Here is a 23,436-nt window from a genome sequence, read left to right as displayed (position 1 = left end):
TGATAGTTTAGGAGAAAAACTGACCTAAACACAAGTTTTAACCAAGAAATCTGATCTTCTAAGTCCAAATGGGGCAATAATTCTTGCAGAAAGCTGGATGGAGTTATGTTTCTTGCTGTACAGGGTCAGCTTACGATGGTTAACAGGAGTTGCAAGTTTCAAAACAAGAGCTTTGATAGTTTAGGAGAAAAGCTGACCTAAACATAAAACTTAACCAGGCAATGCAAACGCCGACCAAGTGATGACAGTAACTCATTTTTTTCTCAAAAAATCAGATGAGCTAATAAAAACAAGTAATAACATTTCATTCTTATCTGTGTGTATTTTATGTACATAACAGATATACAGCATCTATTTTGCCTAATGTTTGTACATGGATGTATATATGCTTTTATTGTCAATGTGAAATGCTTCTTTGTACATTGTATGTAAATAAATCTTGAAGTGTCAGAGAAGACCTATTAGGCTGGATGTAGATCTGGTTGTTTTATAAATTTGTACTCCATATGAACGTTTTACCTGGCACTTTTCATGCAATTAACAATAGAAAATTAATGTGTAATCAAAGATCAGATCAGAATTTTACATGTATATCTATTTAAAAATGTATCTATTTATTGGAGGGCTAAAGTCTGTTTTACATCTCAACAATTCAGATATCAGAAGGCAATCAACAGTCGATTTTTTAGGTGCTGGTCTTCCACTCATGAAGACGCCACGCCAGGATCAAAGCATTCGTTTGACACACTGACAACATCATTTTCGATCCGAGACATTTGGAGAAAAACTTGTGGTCGAGGCAGACATAGGCTATGCCTAAGCTAGGACAGTCTGATGTTGTCTTAGCTGGTAAGCTGTTGCAAGCGCCTTGGCTGAACTCACACAGTAAAGACTACTGCAAGATAATTACCAACGATGTCCTTTGAACTGTCGTAGTAAATTCTGAAGGTGTTTTGTTTCTTCCAGTGCAAAGCAAATATCATAGTAATTTACTGTCAGGACACTTTGGTGTCATTTAAACGGCCGCGTTAAAACTGACTTGTTTCTAGTCTTTTTTTTAAAGAGTACTCAATTACTAAATTTCATAATCAATACTCGGAACACAGTGTACTCGGTTAACCAGTTAATTTTTGCCATCCCTATTTATTGTACATAGTTTCAACAATGAGACCACATTTACATTATATAGAAAGCATTGGCATCATACAAACTACCTTTCCTGTAGAGTAGAAGTACACAACAATGTATCTTAATTGTAAATTAATAAATACCCACATTCTAGAACACCATACATAAATGTTTACATCAGAATTGTCTATTTCACACATAAAGAACCCATAAAGGCAACATGCACTTTGATTTCTCCATACACAAATTACCAGAAATTACTCAATGTAATTTCTGTCAACTCTTCACCACAATATTGTGTGTATATTCTCTGGGTATTGAATATACCTTACTTAAAAATCCAAAGTCTTGAACTGTCCAAAGTTATCATCAGACAATCAGAGAAATTAACAAATGTTTTGACCTAAATTTCTTCTATCTATCATTCATCACTAGTATCTGAAATCTCCACAACTTCCCCCTCCCCTCCATTCACAGTCTTTTCTACTTGTCCACCTTCTTCTGAAGCTCCGCCTTCCTCCATATGTTCTTCTGCTGACTCCTCCTCTAATACAACCACACCCTCATCTTCAGCATCTCCACCCCCTGACACATTTGCTGTTTCTTTTTCCTTTTTCTTCTGGTCCTTTTTTCCTTGCTGATTCTTCTTGAATGCTGGAAATACAAACATATTTCTAAAACTGATGGTTAATCAGGGCCACAGATAAGCTTTTGACAGGGTTCCCACTCTTTTCCGTGGAAATAATTCAAGGACTTTTCAAGGACTTTTCCAGGACATTTTCACAAAATACAAGGACTAATAGAGCGCCTCGTGGTTCAAAGGTAGAGCGCCCAAACCTGATCCAGACATTGTAGGTTCAAGTCCCGTCAGAAGTGAAATTCTTTCACTGCCTCTAAGATCTTTAATAGGTGCTAGAACTTTAAGAAAATAAGCTAGAGCTATCCCTAAAGGGGATAAATACTTCTGCCTCGCTCACTGTCACTTGGTTAAAGTCGTACTGTTTAAGAGACATAATGGAAAATATCTAGGTCCGAGTTATCTCCCCTTTGCTAGATTATCTTGTAATATGAACATCCTCATGTCGTATACTACCAGTCTGTAAAGTTTCAACAAAACCCTTCAAATAGTTTAGAGTTAGGTTCACAAGAATCATGGACAGACATAAATGGTCAGATGGACAGACTCCAATATACCCCCTTTTAACTTCATCGGTGGGGGTATAATACATGTAAATTTAATTAAACTAAAAAACAGGACTCAATTTTCACCAAGCTTTTAAGACTTTTCAAAGTTGTCAGTAGGTTGCTTTTTAGATTTTCTTATGCTGATAAGCATCTCTTCACATTGTGATTCAACTGTAAGGGTGTTCTGCAATTTGTCAGATGTATTTCAGTCAGATTATAAGCATGGACAATGCAGTCATATGGCAATACCGATTTATTGACAATTTTCAGACTTTTGAGGTCGTATTTTACACTAGCTTTGCCAATTTCTCTTCTTTGTAGGAAAGAAATCATTTTTTAAGTGTGCCACGTTTTTCTTTCATCTTAATCACCAGACGCTTTACAAAGAAAGACAACACCGTATAGACTAACTAGGTGTAACACCACTAAAATCTCAACTGATGTGAAGAGTTGAAGACGCGAATTTTTCAAGAACAGGGATAGCAATGCCGGTGTTTCTCTATTTAAATATGTTTGCTTTTTATATACACTGGCAATATTGTGAGCATACAGAAAGAACAAAATTCCAGACTTTTTCCAGGTTTTTTGCACTTTCTTTAAAATTCAAGTACTTTCAAGGCCTTGAAAATGAAATGAAAAATTCAAGGACTTTTCCAGTTTTCCAGGAAGCGTGGGAACCCTGTTTTGAGTTACTTAGTAATTTACACCTCAAATACCCAGGTAATGTAGTATTTAAATTTTGAATTGGGTAACAATACAATCTTTACCCCATAAAGTTTTCTTAATTGCTTTTTTCATCAATAATGTCCCAGCTGGGAGTTATCTCAGAAGCAACTCTCAAAAACGTCATTGAAATTGTTACTCACTCGCGGAAAATACCATAAGCATTAAGAAAAGGTACTTTCAAAGTCACCAAAAAGAACTGACTTGTAGTTAAATGCCCTCAAAACCAGTCAGCAGTTTGGGCACAATACTCTGAAATATTTGAAAACTGGAGTGAACAGATATTGTCTTTGCTTTTTTCTGCCCTTTCTGAAAAATTTTCTTTTTCTAAAATATAACTGGGTATTTAAGCACATACTCCCCCTTATCTGTAGCTCTAATAATTTTTCGTTAAAATGAGGCCCTTGGGTTGTGCATAAGGCCTAATCAATATTATGGAGATTTTTTTTTCAAAAATTAGGTTCTACCAAGTTTTTGGACAAACCTGAAATAGAAGACTGGATTATTTTTTTTACTACCACAACAATGGATGGCAGATTTATTTTTCTTAAATTTAGTTTTGTTTATCTAAATATTCAGTATTGATAACACAAACCAGACTAATACAGAGACATGTTATACCAGTTATGTCTTCAAGTGTAAATGGTTAATTTTATTTAAATAACTGTACAGCTGCTATCTTGACACTGTACATGGTAGATTTAGTGAATTTAGTATAAAATACGGCCTAAATGCAGTCAGATTATTAACTTGCAATAAAACTAACTGTGATTGGTGAGAGACAAGCAGTGTCGGGATATATTATTTCTAATCATTTCATTATGCGTACCACCTCTCAGGTGAGAAATTTTGAAAAATATAATTTATGAAGTGACCCTGGGTGTAATACACAATGTAACCTTTAAACAATAGCTGTCACAGGAGACAGCCCTCGACTTTCAATGCTGGATGGTGAAACTGGACACTTATGAGGAACCTTGAGCTGTCACTGTAGTGTTTATTTCTCCAACACAGATGATTGGTTTGTTTGTTTTGGGTTTAACGCCATTTTTCAACAATATTTCAGGCATGTAACGGCAGGCAGTTAACCTAACCGGTGTTCTTGGATTCTGTACCAGTACAAACCTGTTCTCCACAAGTGAATGCCAACTTCCCCACATGAATTATCAGAGGTGGAGGATGAATGATTTCAGACACAAAGTCTTCTATCAAGTCCTCACGAAAACATACGCACCGCTCGGGGATTGAACTCGCGATGCCACGATCCATAGACCAACGCTCTCCCTACAGAGCAAAGCGAATGGGCTCCAACATAGATGAAAGATATTGGGCAATAGTATATGTTATTAGTGTTAAAAGAGATAGAGAAGTGTATCAAAAGATTTAATAAGTACAAAAGGGACATAATTCATGGAAAATATCTGCAAAACTAATGCACCATGACATTGTCACATCATATGGCTATAATGCGGAGCAACTATTTAAAAGTTTGAATCAATTTAGTGAGATAGAGCAGAAGTGCATCACAATTTTAACCTGAAATTCTAGTAAAAACGGGGAATAACCTGGTACTTATATACTATACCTTCTAAGCACTCTTTCAGTGGATCAACAAACTGATCAAACTCCATGTCTTCCAGGGCATCAAGTACATCTTTAGCTGTGATCGTTTTTCTCTTCGCTTTTAATGCAAAATTATTAGAACTGAAAAGATAAGTTTTCCATGTTGAAAATAAAACTGAGAGCACTTGTAGCGATGACGTCACAGCAATATCATAACAGCATTTTGAACAGTCTCATTTATCATTACAACAAGAACAGTTGTGTCAAATCTACCATGTTTTATTTGTGTGTTAATTCAAACATCACATTTTGATTTGTAGCCACAGAAATCTGAGCCAATTAAATGTAGAACCTATGAGAAGCTGTATCTCATATAATTCTGTAATACATGCATGTATGCACTGAAGACGGTAAAAGTATAATTCACGGAGAATTTCTTTTTCAGTAAAACTACTCAATTCCTCTGAGAAGCTTAAGCTGCCTAATCAATAATCACAAAAAAATTAACTGACTAAACTGAACAAAACAAGAGCTATTTGTAAAGCATGCGTGTATGCATCATGGCCTTCCCATAGTAGTTCCCGAGGTCACTACCACCTTGCCTTAGACCTACTGCCCCCCATACCCCACCAAATAGTGTAACCTAAAGGCATCCAGCCTGTAACTTTGATGCCAGTGTTGTTGTTGTTTTTTTTTATTAAGCAGAAACTGTTTTCAGTCTCAAGGTCACTGTGACCTTGACCTTTGACCTGACCAGCAATCATTCCATGAAGTTTAGATCAAGCATTTTCAAAACACACACACACACACACACACACAAACAACAACAAAGGACAGAGCAAAAGTTAAACAATTATACCCCCTCTTTTTTAAGTGGAGCATAATAAATTATGCACCAATACTAAAAAACTTGAATCTAACAGTTACAAAAGGTAAACGAATACAATATTTAATAATGAACAGGACAGAACACTCACCATGATGTTGCATACAGCACAAAAACACTTGCTGCCTTAGAAATTGCTAACCTAGCTTCCTTTGAGACATTTACTCCATCCGGGATCTATTAAAATAACATGAATAATGTAAATATATATATATAGATTTTCACAGTATTATGCAGGAATGTAGCTACAACGGCCCTAGGGGAGTCTCCGAGATAAGACTAGAGCACTCGAAAGCAAGCATATTGGTTATACACTCCTTCTGTTTTTATGAAATGGTCACAGAGCTTTCCAAAGCGTGTTTTTGCATCATACAAGGGGGATTATTTTTCCATCTAGAAATTTATGACAAAAATAGCCGAGTGGTTCCCACTTGCATACTTTAGCATTTCTAAAATCTCCTGTATTACATTTGCTTTATAATCTGACACTCAATTTTAGTGGTAAATGATTTTATCATCAATTTGTCCAAATAATGCTAAAGAATGCAAAGTATTTTATGTAAGAAACAAAGTTTGTTTGGTGATGAGAACAAGTATACTTGTTTATGATAAGGGATTTTTTTTCTCAGGTTTTGAGATGGCCGTCATGGCGATGAGAGTCTCAGGACTTGTCTGTTATTCAGTCAGACGACCCAGGGATAACCCGTCTGACTGAATTAGAACTCATCTGAACGAAAACATGTTGTAAAGAGATGTTCTGCCGAAGGTAATGACAAATGAACAGGAGCATTGTAAAAAAAAAAAAACTTTGGCAGTAGTAAAAGCCGGCCAGCTTATCGAAAATATGGTCCGGCGCCCTGACCCTCCACATCCTACCTAGTTATTTTGTGCGGGACAAGTCCAACAGTTCCACAAGATTTCGCCATGACTATGATACTACCGGTGAATGAGGGTTGGGGAAGCATTGTAAATTACAGATTTTGAAAAAAATAAAAAGAAACTGATGCAGTATTACTAACAGTTGCAGGTGGGGCAGCAGTTATGATACTCAAGGGTTTGGGGATGGCATTAAACTTGAAGATATATCTGATATTGACAGCGCCAATGTTTTGATGCACAAGACTAAAAAATCTTTTTAACAAACTGAAAAGTTCTTTCATCAAGAGCAACCCTAAAGCAGACAGAATTAGATCAGTTTTTTTTTCGTGGGCATTTCATGGATAAACTGCTATTCAGTTATTTCAATTATACAAAAGCTTTGCATTCCCATTGTCCATATATTCTAATAGTAATACTTTAGTCATGAATTATTCCCTCTAGTTTACTGCAAGTTTACAAAATTGTATGGAACGTAAAAGACTAAACTTTATCATCGACATCATCCCCAGATATGTGAAGCGCACTCCAGGTGTTGTCTGCTGTGAGCAATTTACGTAAGCATTGAATATGTTTCTTAAAAGGTATGTTTATATCATGGTTTTCAGATGCAATTTTCGGACAAAACATAACCTTACATTTTTTTGTCAACTGAATCTAGTGTAAAGTTGCCTTCCATTTGGGGACAATAAACACTTTTTCAGCTGTAGACAGACTGGAGTCAGATAAACTTAAATTAAGGAAACATTCCCTAAGAATGGCACTTTTGAATTCACATGAAACAGAAAATCTTATACTGATCCAAGACCAAGTCTGGACAGTAATTACTTACTGCATCTTTAATAATCCTGGTTATCACAGCGTTCGGAAGGTTGAGATCTTCTGGTCGTTCGGCCATCTTTCATTTATCGAATCCTGAAAAAGTAAGTGTATTAATTTAAAAAAGAACCTTAACTTCCCAAGGGTGTAAAATTCCACTTGCATTTGCGAGTTAGTCAGGATAGGACAAGTGGACCTTGCTGTGTACTCAACCGATCGGGCAAGTGCTTTTTACAATGTATTACTAATAGAGTGTAAATCATTTTAACCTTGCAGAACTGAAGCATTTTTTTTAAAGTATTTTTTTCATCTAGGTACAAAGTTGAACTGACTTTAGGCCAGAGATTTTTATTTTTTGTTACTCAGATTCTGGGCAAAAAATATTGACAGAAGGGAAAAAATATAACAAAAGGGCCAAGATGGCCCTAGGTCACTCACCTGAGGAACACATCGTAACAGTGTAAACATGTTTCCCAGATGACCCATATTTGAACTTGGCCTAGATTTCATCAAGGCAATCATTCTGACTAAATTTTATGAATATCCAGTGTAAAATGCAGCCCCTATTGCATACACAAGGTTTTACTTTAATTTGACCGAGTGACCTAGTTTTTGACCCTAGATGACCCATATTCAAACTCAACCTTGATTTCATCCAAACAAATACTCCGATCAAATGTTATGAAGATCCGGTGTAAAATGCAGCCCCTACTGCATACACAAGTTTTTCTTTGATTTGACCAAGTGACCTAGTTTTTGACCCAAGATGACCCACATTCGAACTTGACCTAGATTTCATCAAGGAAATCATTCTGACCAAAATTCATGAAGATCAATTGAAAAATACAGCCTCAAGGCATACAAAGTTTTTCTTTGATTTGACCTAGTGACCTAGCTTTTGATCCCAGATGACCATTGGAAATCCTCCTGGATTTCATCAAGGTAATTATTCAGACTAAATTTTATAAATATCTAGTGTAATATGCAGCCCCTATTGCCTACACAAGTTTTTTTTTTAATTTGACCGGGTGAGCTAGTTTTTGATCCCAGATTCAAACTTGACCTACATTTCATCCAGAGAAACATTCTGATCAAATTTCATGAAAATTCGGTGTAAAATGCAGTCCCTATTGCATACACAAGCTTTTTCTTTCATATGACCTAGTGACCAAGTTTTTGACCCAAGATGACCCATATTCGAACTTGACCTAAATTTCATCAAGGCAATCATTCTGACCAAAATTCATGAAGATCAATTAAAAAATACAGCCTCTATCGCGTACACAAGGTTTTTCTTTAATTTGACCTAGTGACCCAGTTTTTGATCACAGATGACCCATTTTCAAACTTGGCCTAGATTTCATCAAGGTAATCATTCTGACAAAATTTCATTAAGATCAGTTGAAAAATACAGCCTCTAACACATATACACAAGGCTTTTCTTTGATTTGACCTAGTGACTTAGTTTTTGACCCCAGATGACCCATTTTCGAACTTGGCCTAGATTTCATCAAGGTTATAATCATTCTGACCAAAATTCATGAAGATCAATTGAAAAATACAGCCTATATTGCATACACAAGGTTTTTCTTTTATTTGACCTAGTGACCTAATTTTTGAACCCAGATGTCCCATTTTTGAACTTGGCCTAGATTTCATCAAGGTAATCATTCTGACCAAAATTCATGAAGATCAATTGAAAAATACAGCCTCTATCGCATACACAAGCAGGGTTTTTTCTTGCTGTTTTGGGAACATAGCCTATACCCCCAAATTTGGGAATTTTGACGCGTAAATGTTCCAGATTGGGAAATATTTAGTCCCATTGGATATAGTAAGGATGTGTTTAAGCACTTTCTCATACACTTGCTTCACATTGTACAACCTCTTGAACATACTGCCATTACAAAATTATCCATATTTCAGTCAATGTTTGTGCAATTTTGATGATTTTTTTTTCAGAATGTAGATTGGGAATTTTTGCACTCATTTTGGGAAAAAAACATACTTTTTGGCATTGGGAATATAGCCCAATAACGGCTATAAAAACGGCCGAAAAAAAACCCTGACAAGGTTTTTCTTCGATTTGACCTAGTGACCTAGTTTTTGGCCCCAGATAACCCATTTTCGAACTTGGCCTAGAATTCATCAAGGTTATCATTCTGACAAAATTTCATGAAGATCAGTTGAAAAATACAGCCTCTATCTCATACACAAAAAAAAACAATCAAGAGCTGTCCATAAGACAGCGCGCTCCAGTATTCGGGGATTGGACAGTAAAATGAATATATGTCTCAATAAGTCTTTAAAAGTAAGATACACCAAGGGGCATAATTCTGTCAAGAACACAAATTAGAGTTATTGGGATTGTTACCACACATGCAGATGATGATGGTAAAGGTATATTTTTGAGTGTCAAGTCATTATCTTATATAGTACCAAAGTTATGTCCAGAAAACGAAGTTTGTTAAAAAAAATTAAGTATGAAAGGGGCATAATTTGGTCAAAAATACAAATAAGAGTTATGGGGATTGTTACCACACATGCAGATGATGATGATAAAGATACATTTTAAGTTTCAAGTCTTCATCTTATATTGCATTAAAGTTATATCCAGAAAGCAAAGATTGCAAAAAAACTTTAAGTACAAAAGGGGCATAATTCTGTCAAAAATACAATTAGAGTTATTTTTTTTTGGTTTGATTTAACGTCGCACCGACACATGATAGGTCATATGGTCACTTTCCAGCTTTTTAATGGTGGAGGAAGACCCCAGGTGCCCCTCAGTGCATTATTTCATCACGAGCGGGCACCTGGGTAGAACCACGGACCTTCCGCAAGCCAATTAGAGTTAATATGGCGTTTGTGACCACACATGCAGATGATGATTATAAAGAAATATTTTTAATTTCAAGTCATTATCTTTTCAGGGCTTTTTCACCCTATCTCACGGGGCCGATATTCGGCCCCATTCCCAATGCCAAATATGCTCTATTTTTCCCAATCTGGAGCAAAAAATTCCCAATCCAATGAAAAATTTCCCAACTGAAATCAGTTACTTCCTGTTTTTCAATAATAATTCTTGCACAATTAGTTTTGTTTGCCAAGTAAATCAAACAAAATGTTGAAAAAACCCAACTCGTTTCTATTTTTAGTAACATGACTGTCTGCAACCTCGGCAAAAAATGATTACAAGATTTTGCTGAAGAAATGTATGATTTGTATGCAAAAACCTCTCAGAGTGCATAAAAACACAAATATTAATTGAATAAAGTACCCAAAACATGTTGACCGGTAGTTTTTATACCATTAAAATCAATTGTCACATATTTTCGCGACCCAGTTTTTACTCTCGAAAATACGCGCACTTTGCCATTATACTTTTTGGATAATTTCAGTTATAACTTTGGTGAAAACAAACTGTAAACAAAACCTTTAGCATGACAAATAAAGAGTTACTGTATTTTTAGGCAATACTGGAACACAATCCAAAAAAAAAAAATTCTCAAAATTTCACAAGGGGATCTACTGTCTACCAGTAAGACTTGAAACTGAAAATTTAAACTAATATATATTGATTAAAAACTCACTTAATTTGTCAGTATATTTTCCCAAATTTGACAATTTACTGCGTTAAAAATTCCCAATACGACCAGGGGCCTTTTTCCCAAAAACCCCTGAAAAAGCCCTGCTTTTAAAGTACCAAAGATATGTCTATAAACAAAGCTTTCGAAAAAATTTAACTAATTCCAAGTATAACAACTTTGTGACCTTGACCTTGTGTATAATGGGCCCAGCCCCTGCAAATACTTTGTATGCTGGACAATGTTTATATGAACTTACAGTAAGATATAAGCAATAGTAACAAAGATATGACAGAAAAACAAAGGTTGCCGAAAAACTTTAACCTTAAAAATAACCAAAGCATAACATCTTGGTGACCTTGACCTTGGATATAATGGGCTCAGCAGGGGTTCCATTTGACCCGGGACCCCGGGTCCGGACCCGGGAGATTTTCAAAAGACGCTCAAAGGACCCGGTAGAATACTTGCCTGTGCGTCCTTCGGGACCCGGGGGCATTTTTCTTTGATAATCCTTTCTCTTAGCATTAATTTCCTTCAGTAAAACTATTTCCACGATAGACACGTGTATTCAAAATAAACACTCGCGGTCATGCCCTCCTGCCTTTCTGCCTTTGATCTCTGCTAAATCCCGCCCTTTCTCCTGTAGACATGCCTCGCTGATTTTTTTTATCAGCAAGTTACGTCACTGCGAGTGCACATAGGTAACAAGAATCAATGAAGTGATGAAATTAATTGATAAAGCGAATCCTGTGTACTGTCAAAAAAGGCGCCAAGTATTAAAGTATCGTAAGCAGCTGATTACCGAGCATGTGAAAAGTGCCCTGCAAGATTTTTTCATGCCAACTTTAAAATAGACCATTGTTAGTGATCATATCGTAATTTCAACAAGAAACTTCACAAATTTTGATGAATTTTGAAAGCAAAAATAAGTTAAGAATGTCCGTTCACGGGTCTAATTACACCCGATGTCGTATGCATATTTCCAAAATTCCTTAAAAAAAATGACTTTCAATGCAGTTTTTAATGATAAGTAGCATCATTATTTGAGGAACTATCGCTGATTTAGCTTAGTTTGCCAAATAAACTGAGCAAAACTACTTTCAGATGACATTCTGAAAATGTACCAGTATCCGGATAGTACATTTTGGATACATTTTTAATTTTTTTATAGAGTGTTCTAGCACTGTTCTGTTATTAAAAATGAAATGAAATATTGAAGAAAACCCTAATCAAAATAACATGAATTCTGATAAATATTAGTTTACAATATGAGACTATATGACCTGAAACTGACATTTTGATTATGCTGTAACATGATCTTGGGTTTATTGTTTTCTTATATAGGTAAAGATCTACGTATTACTGAATAAAAAAATATACCGGTAGTCAATTATATGGACGTGTTGGGACAGGACTCCTGTATTTTGGAAAAGGACCCTTCAAAATTTGGGCCCAAGGGCCCTGGGACTCTTGGGTTTTCGGGTCTAGTGGAACCCCTGCTCAGTCCCTACACATACTTTATATATTGGACAATGTTTATGTGAAGTTACAGAAAGATATAAGCAATATTAACAAAGATATGACAGAAAAACAAAGGTTGCCGAAAAACTTTAAACCTTAAAAAAAAACCTCCAGGCATGGATAGTTTGTTAATGTGTTGATTGAACACATAATTTCTCGAGTTTTTTGGAGTATTAGGCAGACAACCAGTTAACAATAACATAATGATAATTATGTCTTTGATAGCTTCATAAGCATATCAAAAGTTGAAACAGATGATTCCTTTGTTTGGCAGCACTTTGTTGCTCCTTGGGTCACCTCAATATCCCCATGTCAAATAATAACTCCCAAAGGCATGTCAAATTCATATTCAATGTTACCATTGTTATTTATGTCGGGTGTATCTTCAAATGTTTTTCTATTAAACATATATAAATTTTGAGACACTGTAACAGTTTCGTTATCGTCGCGGGTCCTGTTTTGACGATGACCTATTTTGACGCCATCTTTGTTTTCTTTCCTGATCGCACAAGCGACATCGCTGACGTCACTTACTATACACATTACTATAATATAGTACAGCATTCCCACTGACTTTTTGAAAAGTGGGTACATGTACCCACATACTTCAGAAAATGTGGGTACATGATAAAAAAGTTGGGTGCAAACCATACAAATTGAAGAAAATGTTCCAACAAAAAAAAATTATAAAGAAGTATATGGGAAGTGCTTTTATTCAGCCTGTGTTATAATGACTTGGTTTGTTTTACACATGCACCACAGGGATACAGCGTAGAAGTCACTTCTCCTTACAGAAAAGTGAAGAGACTTCTAGTTGAAAAATAGAAATTTATCATTTCTAACTCTCCCCATCCCCACCACCACACACCCAGCAAGCTTGTGAAGCAATTTTAAAAGATGGCTATAATTTTCTTGTTTATGGATAAAAACTATTGATGTGACCATTCATTTTCTTAGATACATCATTTTTACATGCAATGAGTTTTTCTTTATTCCATAATTCTGAAAAAAAAAGCTGTTTTCAAAAATTCAAGCAGACGCTGGTAGGTATCACCCACCGATTTTTTATAACATTTTTTTTTTGCTGCTATATCTTGCTGCAACATATAGCAACAAAAAATTATAAAAACTCGGACGGTAATACTTATTTAGCAGGAACAGTATCGGACTCGAATAAAAATGAAAAGTAATTTGTAGAAAATTACCCAATGAAAGTCAGTCTGCCGGTCATTTTGTAAATATTAATAAACAAGCAGCTTACGAGTCTTTCTTTTACAATGGAGACCAAATAACTGTGTAGTAGATGCCAGCTGACCACTTAATTATTCAACAACTTGTTGAAAAAAACGTCCAAAAACATTGTACATGTTGACAATTATCGGAAAGTGTCAAAGATGTAAAAGCGTCGTTGATTGGCTGAATACTATCGCGTCTAGTTTTACGAATAATTTGATTCGCTGTCACAGTTCTCGCGAAAATCTCACAAGTACCTGGAGTAGGCGGAGCTTAAATTATGCTATCGGCATGTAAATTCAACACGTCTTGACACATAGTAAATTGTCAACGGTGTGTAATGCGGTAATTTGCGTGTGCGGATCAAAAATAATGTCTGGTTACTTGAATTTCGGCTCTTTATGGACGAACAATGTATTTTCTGTCAGATTATTTATGCATGCATTGTACCCATGGAATTTTAAAACTTGCGCGCAAGTGACTTTTTATGCGTGAATTACGCGGATTTTTGCGTGAATGGGAATGCTGTAGTACACACGTATATCTATCGCTTCCGAAAATTATGTGGAAAGTGAGGATGCAAAAGTAAGAATTATCAAATTTGATCTAATACATTAGATTTTTACCTGTTTTAGCTAATGCAAAAATTTCTTAAACTTTTAAAGCTATTTTCTTTGCAAAAATGAGCGTGGGAAAATCCATGGCCTCCGTCTGCTACGCTCATTGTTTTCTTTATTTGGTCACGTGACAGTCATGTGACAAGCTAGTCTATTTTTGTATTTTTTTCACCCTTAAGCATATGGTACGCGTTATGTCTGTTAAGTGCATTATAATACTATTAATTGAAATTTAATTGGATGTATATAGCTGGTAGTTGCATGAATGGTTGGGGATGAGTTAGTTTAAATATGATTTATTTATTTCAGGTTCCACAGAGGAAGTACAGATGTCACTCCCCAACCTGAATGAATTTTTATGTAAACACTGTTCTACTGAAGAGTAAATGAAAAGTAAAACAAGTTAATATAGATAAATCATGTACATGTTTGTATAACTATGTTGTAACTATGAGGTAAACATAGCAATAAAATTTAGAAAACCCATTTATGTATGTGTTTACATATTGCAGAGACAGGTTGCCCATCACATTTATCTTGTACTTGATCCAACACTGTGTTATAAAGATATAATAAGGCAACCAATCAGAGGCGTCGTTTCAGGTCCCTCTCAACAAATATGGCTGCTTTCATGCATGGCTGAATATGTCAGCTCAATGAAAAATAAATGGATAATTTGGCTAGATTGTAATATCTTTCTTTAGTTCAAGGTTTGTTAAATCTGAATAAGACATTTATTCATTGAAATTAGGTATTAGCACTGTAAGGTGACAAATAATTCCTTAAGGGCATCAAAACTGGTCACGCGAGGATATATAAATTTCGCCAAAGTTTTTCAAACTTTCATCTTCTTGGCCTTTACAGAACTTGTTTTTCATTGTTTTATTGTCTATATACTGCATCCCAAATCAAAGATTCCACTTTGCCATCATGCATAAATGGTTCAAAGATATTTATTAAATTTCATGGAGACGCTTTCATATTTCGAGCAGAGATCGCGCCTATACGACACCGACAGTTAATGCCAGTGCAGGTCTCGAACCATGCCAGACAGGTGCTCTACCAACTGAGAAAACTGGGCTCCTGGTTAACCAGAAGCCTCAAATCACTACAGGTCTGTGGAAATTCAGTCAGTTCCCCTGCTTCTTAGAACCAACCTTCGCGAAAACATATGCCAATGACCAATTTGTATTTTCAATATACACATAATTCAAAAAATGAATTCTTGCACCTACCACAATAAAGAGTTTTTAAATATACATCAGGGATATTGATTTTTTATGGCCTCATTACAGCATTTATTGGCAAATTTTACTTTTTTCAACTGCCAACCCGCCAAATCGCCGGTGCAATGTGAAAATATTCTAAAATGAGACTAAGACACTAGGTCAGAGCGAACTAAATCAATTTCCATGCGGCAAAAACGCTTTCAAATACAAATACAGTAGACAGTTTAATATTTGTGACGGGCAATCTCCTAGAATGCTAGATATGTCCTAAAAACACAAAACTTTCCATATAGTGTGTTTATGTAGACAATCTAACGAGAATAGTGAATCTAAAAGACCGAAGTCTTCTGCTGGAGTTGAATTAGTCCAACCCGTTGCGTAATTATCACTTTCATTTCATTTCAGTTTGATATATTGTGGACGGACCGTCAGGGGAGGTAACTAGAGTCACGGATTGGGACTACAGTTGAATGTACAGAAATGGACTTACTTCTTAGGTAAAACTGATAAAGTTCAAACTAATGAGAAGGTCGTTTTATTTTCATTTGAATCAAATACTTCTGACCATCATCTACAGAATCCTGTGAGGGTTTCCGTCGTTTTTTCTTTATTGGGTTTCTTTTCACTGGAATACAGTATCTGACTACTAATGGTTTCAATAACTATTTTTGAAATCTCCTGCGTATCTTCAAACTGACACTGAACTGTCACAAAAAAAAAGGATTGTGAAAAGTGTGTCTGTTACGCTAAGTACAGTTGGTACAGAAAACGTTTGAACAATTTGAATTAAGCAGCTGCATGCAAGTAAACAAAGAAAGGTTTTGTCAGTGTGTTTGCAGGCAGGAAATACTTCAGTTTTATATTCAGTTAAGGTCTTCGTAATATCCCTCCTTGGAAAGACGCCATTATAGCCTTAGAGTAATCAGTGGAATAACACAAGAACCACTTCAAAGTTTCAATAGATCTAGTACTTTATTTTTTATCATAACTGTTCAAGAGTTTTAACCAAACATAACTGATAAAGTATTATTTTTCGCTTCTGAAAATCAGAGAGCTATAAAAACAAGTAAATGAAGTATTGCCATGCAATACAAAGTCCCCTACTGGAAGGCACCTATTTTTGTCTAATGCTGTATACCATAATAAACTGATATCTGTCAATGATGTATAAACAATATTATACTATATATACAATATGTTATAACAAAATACTTGGATTTAAATTTGCATGTATAAAAACCTACACTTTTGTTTTCATATGGATTTTTTTTGGCCAATTATAAAAAAGTTATCATACAAGTTATTTGTAGTAACAACAAAGGGAAATTAATCATGAAAAAAAAAAAAGAATCTATTAAAAGTCCACACAAAACTCTTTACCAGATAGAGATAGGTCAAAATGCACCTAAAAATTCGATGTAACATGCATGTTGTACCACAGAAAAGGTGGATTTTTCCCTACGGCCAGTAATAAAAAAGTAACATTATAATCTATGTATAGTAAAACAAACGGACATAATTCTAAAATCAAGGGTGCCTCATGGTGGTGAACATTTGTGCCAAGTTACATCAAAATCCCTCCAAGCATGAAGAAGAAATTCTCCGGACAAAGTCATTTTTAGATTTAACATTTTACCTCTAAGTATGACCTTAATCTTAGACCTAGGGATCTGGTTCTTGCGCATGACAATCCGTCTCATGGTGGTGAACATTTGTGCCAAGTTACATCAAAATCCATCCATGCATGAAGAAGAAATGCTCCGGACAAAGTCATTTTTGTATCTGACATTTGGCCTCTAAGTGCATGCGCGGATCTAAAGGCGGGGTCCGGGGGTCCGGACCCCCACCTCCACCCCCTCCCCCCACACAATGGAAAATTCTACAAAAGGAAAGAAGAGAAGAAGGAAAGAAAATGTTTTCGAAAAGACAACATTAGGACCGCATTCAAAGTGTATGTGGCTGCTGCTACGTACGACCCCAACGTAATTCATATTCATGTTAATTATCTTAAAGAATCAAAGAATTTTACCTTTAAGAAAACTTAATTTTATTAATTTTCCCAAACTGAACAGGTGAAGTTTAGAGCTCATAAAAATGAGAAAATAAGGGGTATATAGTATGTAATATGGCAGTGGAAAAGGTGTTCTTAAATGCTCCTAAAATGCCCCAGAATGCGGAAATGAAGCGCTGAATTTCAAAATGTTCTGGGGGATATGCCCCTAGACCTGTCTAATTTTCTATTTCACCAAAAACTTATTGACAACCCTATACTTGTAAACAGCTAACATCACGAAAACACGTCAACTTATTCCGGGTATAAAAGTGTATACATTATTTATTTTAGGTCGATTGTGAAGGAAGTAATACAACTTATATTAATCATTTTCGGCACCTCGAGGGTATGAGAGAAGAGGCCAGTTTCCCTTTTTGATGTTGAGCACCAAGCAAGGGAGCTACTGGTACCATTTTTCACGTCTTTGGTATGACGCCGCCGGGATCGAACCAACGACCTCACGCACTCGAAGCGGACGCTCTACCACTAGGCTATGGGGGCGGAACACATGTTTATTACGTCTTGTTAGTTTACATTTAGCACATTCTGACCGCTTGTAACGCTATTTTTAACTGACACGATGTACTTGATGTGTTTTAGGGGGAAGACTTTGGTGCGGAAAATACTATCGTTTTTATGCCGTTGCTCGCTCGCTGTGCGTAAACGGTTTGCACCTGGGCTTTGAAGTAAGATTTTTCTGAAAGAGTATTCACTTGCCCAAAAGACGGCCAACCATTTGTAAAAAAAAAAATTCTATCCCTATCTCAAGCTATTCTCTGTCTGCTATGGCTTATATTCTACACAGAAAAGTGCCAAACAGGCTTCAGCAAAATACGCCAACTTCCTGGTTATGTTACGAGTTTAAGCAGTTTTGAACCAGATTTGAGCCTCTTTCCGAAAAAAAAAAGGATATAAACATTGATAAAACCTTGTGACAATCATTTTGGCATGTTGACAGTAAATAAAGTAAATTCGTTTCTAGAAAAAAACATGTATCAATGTAAACAATCTACTTATTCTAAAAGAAGTGCAGTAACTTATAATCCCAGTACCTTGTTGATTTAAAAATAAACTAAAAATATCCTGTTATACTACAACTGGTAATAAATTACATCGTTCCAAATGGCATCTAAAACATGACAATCGTGCTTAATTATGCTCGAACATACGTTTACTCAAGTTAGAGCCATTATTCTACCGAATTCTGATTCCAGTCACTTTTTTAATATTGGAATAACTTCTTCGATTTTTTTTCTGCCCGACCCCCGATTTATTTGTTGTTGATTGAGGGGGGGGGGGGGGGGGGCATGTATTGGAAGGGGCACTTAAAGTTGCCTTTGTCCATCCGTCCGTCCGTCTGAATTTGTGTCGTGCCCAGTATTTGACCCAGAGTCATCAAACCTCAAAAGGTTTTTACTCGACACGGGACGTTGTGCACCTTATGTTTTAACTTGGATCACAGACAGCAAGGTCAGAGTTATGGCCCTTGACTTAGTGAAAATATGCACACACAAAGGCCTAAGTTATTGTCGTATTTTCTCAGAAGTATTTGGCCCAGGATTATGAAACGTTTCAGCATGTGAAGTTGTGCACCTGCAGTTTGTAAGAGAATTTACTCAGCCAGACCAGAGCTATGGCCCCAAGCGTAGTAAAAAAAAATATAAAAAGGTCTAAAAGTTTGTGTCGCACATACCTCAAAAAGTATTTGACCTAGGTTCATGAAACATTCTAGGATTATTATTCAGCATGTGAAGTTATGCACCTGAGATTTTGTTCCGGATTTTTTCAATCAGAGTAAAATCTGCTAGTATATATCAGTCATTAATTTATTATTCATTTCCGGGTTTGTTGCTTATTTATAGTCCCCGCCGGTAACTCATAAGGGCGATTCATCCAGAAGATTGCTAGTAATGTTAGTGGAAGGATAGTTCGCACCAATTCCAGACTACTTATAGATGATGTTGCTCTCAATGGATATACAATAAGTAATATTAACGTGAAAGATTGTAAAACCGTATTTTTCTATAGGCATTCTGTGATATATATATGAACGAAAGAAACAAAAGATCAGCATTATTATCATTGAGATATATAATGTCTGTAATGGCTTTTGGCAATGTGTAAATATTTGTGTATTTCTGTTTGTTTATGTTTCTGTATAATTATATGTATGCGCTATCTTTTTGTGCGTGTGTGTGTGTGTGTGTGTGTGTGTGTGTGTGTGTGTGTGTAATCTTCATTATTGGAGGATAATGAAATAAATAATATATGTAATAATAATAACCTGTTTCTTTAGACTGCCCTGTGTAAAGCACCCACACACGGGACTTCTATCCCAACGTTAGTATTTTATTTTGAGGAGCGGGTCGCATTTCATTCGTTTGTTTGATGTAAGTTTATATATAGTCGGCAACCTATATAGGCGGCTTAATTCTCAAGAAGAATGTAACAGATTTTAGTGGAAGAATAGTGCAAGATACAGAAGATGTTCCAGTTCCAGAAGCTCCCTTTGGTCGTTAGCGTGCCAGGGACAGAGCACCCCGTACAGGGGACTCTTATTTCAATGCTAGTAGTTTTCAGCTGGAGGAGCGGGGCTCGAACTCGCATTTCCGCGCCCGTCGACCGTGAATTTAACACAGACAGGGTGTCACCATTCGCTATACTGCACATGTGCAATTGCACGGACGACAAAATTAATAATGTTGCAGAAAGACTGAGTGTTTTTCAGAAGCGGACTTTTTTCTGAAGCGGACGTAAAATGATATATATAGTGTTATATTGTTAATCAAATTTTACTGGCCCATATTTCATACATATAAGAAAAAGTGATATCACAGGAGTCATTATTACTTTTGCGGGTAAATATCGCTTTTTGCGGACTCGCGCGTGCACCCCTTTCGACCAATCAAATGGGCGCATTTGAGAAGGGTATATAATATTTGCAATTATTTCGCCTAAAATAAAAAATATCCCTATATATAATACCAAGTTATTTTCGTGCCATTCAGACTCAATGTAAAAGAGCATTTAATACAATAACAACGACAAAATATCTAATAAAAAAACGTAAAGGTCCTTCTTGATCAGACTTGTTTGCCGTTCTTTAGAAATGCTCTTTATATTGTCTGTATGTAAATGTAGTGCATACATGTAGTGCGTACATGTATTCTTTTCTACATTTCTGCATTAAAATTGTTTTATGAGGATTTGCATAGAAAATATTTTGTATGACTAGAATTGCAACATTAAGTACAAATTATGTCTCAAAATACCCATCAAAATGTAGCTGTGGTGAATTTTCCAAGGGGGCATAACCCCGGACTGTCTAGAAAATCATTGTCTACAAATTGGCCTTTCCCAAGTTACGGCTTTGGTAATGTTTAGTGGGAGTGCAGGGCAAGGCACAGACGCTTCCTCGAATCTTTAGCGTGCCAGGTGTAAAGCACCCACAATCGGAACTCACATTCCAATATTAGAGAATTTTAGTTAGAGGAGACGGGGCTCCAGCTCCCGACCCCTGAATTCGTATTCTAGTTATCGCTGGACCGCTGCGTCCGTTCTAATGGCAGAGGCTTAAATAACCATATCATTTTCCAGCAGAAAAAAAGTTAGTTGACCGGCCGACAAGTGTACGCTGAAACGGTGGGAATAAGTTAGAACATATTAACTATTTAAAACCGACTTTGTAACAGAAGATATCGGGTAGCTCACTCCCACCCCATGCCTTATCATTAAAACATGAGTATGCAATAATGTCCAAGCGTACATGTCCGTTTAGTTAAAATGCACGGAAGAGAAGAAACTTTTCTTGCTACATTGTCCTATATGTCAGTCAGTGAGAAATGAGTTTTTGTAAAATGTTTATCTCTCTGTGATGACTTTTAATACAAACTGATATCCAGAAAAAAACAACTTTTTGTTCTCCCCCCCCCCCCCCCCCCCCCCCCCCCAACACACACACACACACAAAACAACAATGATTAGAAGTACTGCCAAAGCCTTTAGCATTTTAAAGCTTTGAAACTCTTATCTGTACAGAAAACATGGAATACTTGTCTATTTTATTTCTTCGTGTTTTTTTTTTCAAATTACTGTGAGAACCCAGTATAAACCAGTCTATCTAAAACTAATAGATGATAATTATATTTTAAAAAAAGTATGAATACATGTGAAAGAGACTCAAATAAAATTAAATGAAAATATGTTATAATATATTATATAAATAGTGAAGGCATCTTTAATAAAACGGATTTTGATTCTGCTAACATATTATCAAACGAACAATCAACTCAACTCAACTCAACTATTCTTTTATTTTAACCCTGGTACATATACATATACAGCAAGGGCATAAAACAAAACACATTGTCTTTATAATATACTGACAGTGGTGCCGGAACAAGATAGATATAAATTTCATAATTTTAGAAAGAAATTATATGATAACTATAACAAGAAATTACGTTATTCTTAGAAGGGGGGAGAGACATACAATATTGAATCAGCTACGCTCGTGATCAGATTGGTTTTCCGAAAGTAGTTCTAAATAAAGAACTGAAAGTAGTTCTGTTCCAATTATAGTAAAGGTCAAACTATATATAGTCAACATATATAGTCAAAATATAAAATGTAAAAGTTGAAGTGGATTTTAGAAGAAACTTTTGTAAGTAAATATACTTTGAGTTTACCTATAAACGATTTGGAAAATAATTTAAAAACCATGAACATCATGGATAATAGATACATTGCTTAACAACAGAAATTTATCCATCGTTTAGATTACTTTCAATTAGCAGCAGATAAATATTAAACTGCAGTTAAATGCTGGCGGTTACATACATAAAAAATAATATTAGCTGACGGTTAATAAACCAAATAAACATTATAACAATGGTATCGAGTAAGATGAATCGGTGGTGGAATTGGTGCTTTACTAAAACAGACATTTTAGCGAAATTTATTCATTATGGTTCCTAGAAATTTACACAATGGTTTAAGAATTTGTGTGTTTTCAGATGACAGTAACATTTTAAATGATACGTTTTGTCTATTTGACTGCGATTCCTCAAAGAAACGCGCTCTTTGTTGTTGAAAGAAGTCACATTGAAACATATAGTGACTCTCAGAACCGATTTCGTTTTTATCACAGATATTACAGATTCTATCATGATAAGGGATGTTCTCATATCTTAATTTTTCAACCGGTAGTTTGAAATTGGCAGTTCTAAACCTGAATAATGTCAGGGCGTCATCTAAATCTAGAACTTTAAAGTAATTTTCGAAACAGTGTTGGTCTTTAAAAACATTGTATGTACGTCCCTTACTGGATTCCGTAAGTTCAGATGACCACGATTGTTTATATTGGTCTACAAGTGTTTGCTTGACTAATTTATGTATACATTTACTGGTTATTAAGTTCTGATTCAACCATATATCCGGCCTACCAACAGAATTTAGGATTTGTTTGACATGTTTTAACCATTTGTATTCTACATTTGGTTGACTTAACATATAATAATATAGCTGCGTAGATAATTTTGATGATTTGCCCGTTATCAGTCTGTTCCAGAATGAGATCATTCTCGTTTTTACGACAATAGAGATTGGGTATCGACCTAGTTCACCGAAAAGCATATACAAAGGCGTTGAAATCCGCGCTTTGGTAATTTTACGTAGAAAATCATTATGAACTTTTTCTAAGATTTCAAGGTTTTCAAATCCGAATATTTCTGAGCCATAGGTTAAAATAGGTAGCACTGTATGATTAAACAGCTTAATAATGAGATCGATCGGCAGATCTGAGTTATTGGATTTATATAGTAGCATGAACATCGCTTTCTTAGACTGTTCGACAACATGCTTTCTAGCTTTGAGGAAAGATCCGCTGCTAGAAAAAGTTAGACCCAAGTAGTGATATTTATCTGTAATTTCGATTTCTCTATCTCCTAGCTTGAAATTAAAATTTCGAAGTTGACGAGCACCGAAGATGACGATTTTCGTTTTGGCTACATTAACATTT

The 23,436-nt window shown here is 35.6% G+C and overlaps 1 protein-coding gene across 1 annotated transcript; it reads right to left on the bottom strand.

The window, feature by feature from the left end:
- Positions 1–302: 302 nt before the first annotated feature.
- LOC123548686 (DNA polymerase epsilon subunit 3-like) lies at positions 303–15,505 on the bottom strand. The gene is made up of 5 exons (XM_053524722.1): positions 15,371–15,505; positions 7,194–7,276; positions 5,577–5,662; positions 4,622–4,740; positions 303–1,782 (listed from the first exon to the last, which is right to left on the bottom strand). The coding sequence occupies exons 2-5, from the start codon at positions 7,257–7,259 to the stop codon at positions 1,550–1,552; spliced, it is 504 nt and encodes a 167-aa protein (XP_053380697.1). The 5' UTR covers positions 7,260–7,276; positions 15,371–15,505; the 3' UTR covers positions 303–1,549.
- Between the last annotated feature and the right edge of the window lie 7,931 nt (positions 15,506–23,436).

This window comes from Mercenaria mercenaria, chromosome 15, assembly GCF_021730395.1.
Source record: "Mercenaria mercenaria strain notata chromosome 15, MADL_Memer_1, whole genome shotgun sequence".
Classification (NCBI taxonomy): Eukaryota; Metazoa; Mollusca; class Bivalvia; order Venerida; family Veneridae; genus Mercenaria; species Mercenaria mercenaria.
This window is presented reverse-complemented; position numbering and strand designations above follow the sequence as displayed.